The 5,389-nt window shown below is 42.3% G+C and overlaps 1 protein-coding gene across 1 annotated transcript in view; it reads right to left on the reverse strand.

Annotated features, from left to right (window-relative positions):
* Positions 1-2,561: 2,561 nt before the first annotated feature.
* The window catches only part of LOC112077032 (SPARC-related modular calcium-binding protein 1), an 18,703-nt gene continuing 15,875 nt past the window's right edge, over positions 2,562-5,389 (reverse strand). The window contains exons 2-4 of the mRNA XM_024143640.2: positions 4,794-4,899; positions 4,137-4,381; positions 2,562-3,614 (exon numbers count right to left, since the gene is read on the reverse strand). Coding sequence (XP_023999408.2) covers positions 3,547-3,614; positions 4,137-4,381; positions 4,794-4,899 — 419 coding nt within the window. The 3' untranslated portion in view covers positions 2,562-3,546. The remainder of the gene's footprint in view (positions 3,615-4,136; positions 4,382-4,793; positions 4,900-5,389) is intronic.

Genomic DNA, 5,389 nt, shown 5'->3' on the forward strand with positions numbered 1-5,389 from the left:
ATGTGTTGTTGAGAGAGATACCGAACACAGTTAATCCACAGTTCCCCGTAGGACCGTCATTGAAAATAAGAATTTTCTCAACGGATTTGCCTAGGTTAAATAAATTAAACTGTAAAAATTTGAGCTGAAGTCGAGAGTAAAATATATTCTGACTTCAGAATGAATGATACCCATTCACATCTCATATTGTTATTGCCTGACTATAATCTTGTATCTGATACCTGACCATTTGCATGTCTTACCTGCCTACAATACCCACATGTAGTGTGTGGGACATCACATGCTAATCAAAGACCCATACACACAATACCTCGTAAATGCACAAAGGAAAAAACTGGTTTTTAGATAAGATTGCAAGTTTATAAAAAATAAAAAACAAGAAATTACCTTATTAACATAAGTATTCAGAACCTTGTGCTATGAGACCAAATTGAGCGTCAAAGTGCATCCTGTATTCCATTATCATCCTTAGAGATGTTTCTACAACTTCATTGAGAGTCCACCTGTGGTAAATTCAATTGATTGACCAGATTTGAAAGGTCTAATAAGTACCCACAGTTGACACGTTTGAACCACCAAACTCTTCCTAGAGCTGGCCGCCCAGGCCATACTGAGCGAATTGGTCACACCGTCCCTTTGTCAAGGGAGGTGACCAAAGAAACCCAGTGTCACGTCTCAGAGCTCCAGAGTCCCTGGGCAGAATGGGAGAACTCCAGAAGGACACAACCATCCTCTGTAGCACTCCACCAATCAAGGCCTTTTAATGGTAGAGATGCCCAGACGAAAGCCGCTCCTCAAATAAACGGCCACCATGCACAAGCCCGCTTGGAGTTTGCCAACAAGGCACCTAAAACGACCATGAGAACACAAGATTCTCTAAGTCTGATGGATCCAAGACTTGAACTCTTGGCCTGAATGCCAGGCTCACTTTCGTAGAGGAACCTGCACCTTCCCTACAGTGAGCATGGTGTGGCAGCATTCATGCTGGGGGGATATTTTAGCAGCAACTGGAGGACTAGCCAGGATCTGAGGGAAAGAGAAACAGAAGAAATACAGAGAGATCCTGATGAAAACCTGCTCCAGACGCGCTCAGTCACCTCAGACTGGGCAAAGTTCACCTATCCAACAGCGACAACGATCTTAAGCACACGAGCCAAGACAACGCAGGAGTGGCTTCGCACAAGTCTCTGAATGTACTTGAGTGGCCAGCCAGAGCCCGGACTTGAACCTGATCAACATCTCTGGAGAACCTGAAAAATAGCTGTGCAGCAACGCTCCCCATCCAACCTGACAGAGCTTATTGAGAGATAGCAGAGAAGAATGGAGAAACTCCCCAAAACAGGTGTGCCAAGCTTGTAGCGTCGTACCCAAGAAGACTCAAGGCTGTAATCGCTGCCAAAGCTGCTTCCACAAAGTACTGAGTAAAGGGTCTGATACTTATGAAATGTGATATTTCCGTTTTATGTTGTTTTTTAAAAAATGGGCCAATTTCTAAAAAAACAGTTTCCTTTGTCATTATGGGCGTATGTGTTTATATTGATGAGGGAAGAAAACAATGTTAATATTCTACAAATAAATTCTATTGTGGGGGGGGAAGTGGGCCAAGTGGGGCGGCTTGCAACCCATCATTACGAAGAGTACTGTTCTTAAATGTTCGTTGGACCATCTGATAATGGTTCAGGGGCAATTATCGTCTAGCCAATTTTAGCGAGTTGTTCTTTCTCTAACTCACGAAACTCTAAAACACAGTTAAAACCAGAAGCATTAACCCTTCAGTCAGGCTTTCCAACTTAGTTAAGAATAGTAACGAATACACAAGCCGTTGTCCATTTAAGTGTTCCGTGGCATCAGATATTCCACAGTTTGCAACATAAGCCCACACGTCAGCAAAGATTTTATGTAGAATCTGGTAAGTTAGCTCTACGGCAGCTATCTAAACGTAGTAATCAGGTCGCAATGATTACCAGCCTGTGGGAGGGGGGGGGGGGGCATATTGATTTGTAGTGTCAGGCTTACTGATGTATCAATATAAAAAATAAAAAATATAAAAATAATAATAATTCTCTGCCACCCATATGGCAAAATATGTAGCATAGCATGAAATTATTCTATTATTTCACAAATCTTCTTTCCGACCCCCATTGGTAACTGTTGCCCCTCATGATGAGCTCAGATTTTCTAAGTGGCCAACCCCCCATCAAAATTGCCCATCCGCTGCCTTAAGTCTACCACAGCAAATATTTTACAACAGTTTAAAGCATATGTTGCACGACACAGTGAATATATATTATATTTTAATATATTGACCCCCCAAAAAAGTATCTTAAGGTTAGCCATCAGTGATGAAGGACAAGTAGCAAACTAAATTAAAAAACAGACATATTTTTGCCGCTAAAAATTTAAGTTCAATACAAACATTTATAAAATATGGAAAATGATTCATTTGAAAATCCCCAATTAAAAACCAAACCATTCTATCAGCACTCTATGGAGTTCTCGTTTTACGGAGGGACAAAAATTGAATTTTCCTTTCTCATTCAAGTGTATACACAGTAAGACATTTAGTTTCTCCTCAGTTGATGTATGACTCTAAAACCGGATTAAAATTAACATATTGTGAACCAAAATAATATCTTAGTCTATCAGGAGATGGATTGACAGTTTATGGTTGTAACCATGGTGATTCCAATATTGTTTGTTTACATCTATCAACCAGTAGAGAACATTCCAGACCATGAGTGTCTTGTTCACTAACGTAATGAGGACATGAATAAAGCGGTCCTTATGGTATAGTGACCCTGCTCATTCCTGATCCAGTTTAGACCAATCTGACTGTTCACCAAATGTCCAGAAATATCTTTTAGGAATCAAAGTTTTAGAGAAATATTCTCTAAAGGGCATTTGGAAGATATATCCTTTTACATAAAATCATTTCATTCCAAGTTAATGTCCATTATTGTCAGTTCTCTTTCATTTGAAACACACTTTTTTTTTTTTTTTTTTTCGAACAAAAGGTCATTTCTGGGCATACAGCCGAACACATTTTCCCCTTAATAAAATTCCCACAAATAAATTTTTTAAAGCTCAAATAATGCAACAACAACAACAAACCAAAAAAGTTTCCCTGCCGGACTTTCCCGGGCATTTCAAGAATCCCTGATTTTACAAGTCCTTTTGAAAACAACAGTACCTAACCTTAGCAGTCACTGTAAAGCAAAGACCTCCAAGTGAAGCTAGAACATAAAGCTGTGTGCATCTGAATCAGAAGCTTYCAGACCAATAACAGAATCCAGTCAGAAGCCAGTCTYAAGCTTAAGTTATACCCAACCCAAGAACTACAATTAGCTAAGGCAAAATGCCCATCCTGCATCGCTGCGTAGCAAAAKAATGTGCAGCCACACAACTCGATGCAAACGACGCAGGATCGTCATTTGGCGTWACGTACTGCAACAGGGTATACATTTGGTTTACATACAAGGATGTTAATGGATTATATTGAAGCGGTCTACAGCGGTTTACGTTGGTGCTAAGGTTAGTGAAAGCATATTAGTGGGTCTTACTGAACAAATTAATCCCTTGCCTTGTCCCTTGGTTGATGCTGCTCACAGAACTACCTGTAGAAAAAGGAGAGGAGAGGAGAGGAGGAAACACGCATTACAGGTCAGACTGGGATGTCTATGTCACAAAATGGCTGTTATTCAGTCAGCATCATTATGACATGGTAATAAGAGATTACAAAGGGGTTATACATGCTCTATACAAGTCTTATKATGCATTATAACCAGGTCATTTTCACTGCTTTTAACACAACAGATCCTAATGATCTGAGACGCTGATCCACACATCCTGTCTGGTTGTCCATTGAGCTGTACGGTCAGATGGGACAGGGTCCGGACTGGAAGTGTGGAGTCTGTCCTCGCCTAGCTSCTCGCTAGCTAACCGCAATTACTGGTGCACTGCAACATTTCTGGACAGTTAGTAACATAGTTCAGAGAAATTTAGTTCCTGCCGAGTTCTTCGGAGGATAGAAATGAAAGACGGCTCCATAATGAAGATGTACAATGAACTATTGAACAACTATCCAACATGCCAGAGAAGAACGCTCTGTACCAAAATACTTTCTCCTCCTCACTCACCCTCCTTGCTGACCCCAAGACAGCCCTTCAGCTCCAGAAGTGAGATGGCTTTGTCCTTGTTCAGGTCACAGTAGTCAGTGAACTTCCTYGCACATTTCTTGGGCTTGGCTTTCTTCTTGACGTATCTCTTGAAAGGCTTCAGCTCCTTCTTGTTGATGTCATGGCTGCTGTTGTTGTCCAGCTGGGTAAAGTACCAGTGGACCACCCTCTCTTCTAGAGTGTGGCTGGGGTCCGGCTCCGTCAACCTGCACAGGTCCACAGGGTTCAGACACAGGTCCACATACTGAGGGGGTTCGACTCAAACCTGTACAGGTACACCCAGTACTCATACACAGGTACAGACACTCAGCATCTGCTCAGGAGGTACACACAGGTACACAATCAGAACCTGCTCAGGTACACACAGGTACACACTCAGAACCCTCAGGTACAGACACTCAGAACCTGCTCAGGTACACACTCAGAACCTGCTCAGGTACAGACACTCAGAACCTTCTCAGGTACACACTCAGAACCTTCTCAGGTACACACTCAGAACCTGCTCAGGTACACACTCAGGCCTCCAGATCGAATTCCTCATCCAAACCTAATGATAGAGATTTCAACATCATAGTTGACTGTTTAAGCTTGAAGGGTATACATATCGGTACGACTTACCTCCCGCCACCAGAGGGGGTTGGTGAGTTTATGGCCTGGACCATGTCTGTGGTGAGGGCGTCTAAAAGGCTGGTAATGAATTCCACTTTTTTACCCTCCGGACAGCCTGTCACAGAAAAACAGAGTGAGTATTCAACAATCATTACTACTGTTTCACAGCAACACAGAGACAGCACAGTCACTCCTCAGCAATCATTACCACTGTCTCACAGCAACACAGAGACAGCACAGTCACTCCTCAACAAAAAAGAAGAGAAGATGCAGCAACACAGAGACAGCAAGTCACTCCTCACAATCATTACCACTGTCTCACAGCAACACAGAGACAGCACAGTCACTCCTCAACAACCATTACCACTGCTCACAGCAAAACAGAAGAAGCACAGTCACTCCTCAACAATCATTACAACTGTCTCACAGCAACACAGACAGCACAGTCACTCAACAATCATTACCACTGTCTCACAGCAACACAGAGACAGCACAGTACACTCCACAACCATTACAACTGTCAGAAGACAATAAGCTGTGCTGAAATAGAATGGCTTTGGCAGAAAGGATTCAGACTCCATTAAAAAGGTCCAAGGTTGATGGCT

The sequence above is a fragment of the Salvelinus sp. IW2-2015 genome, unplaced genomic scaffold (assembly GCF_002910315.2).
Source record: "Salvelinus sp. IW2-2015 unplaced genomic scaffold, ASM291031v2 Un_scaffold4213, whole genome shotgun sequence".
NCBI classification, from domain to species: Eukaryota; Metazoa; Chordata; class Actinopteri; order Salmoniformes; family Salmonidae; genus Salvelinus; species Salvelinus sp. IW2-2015.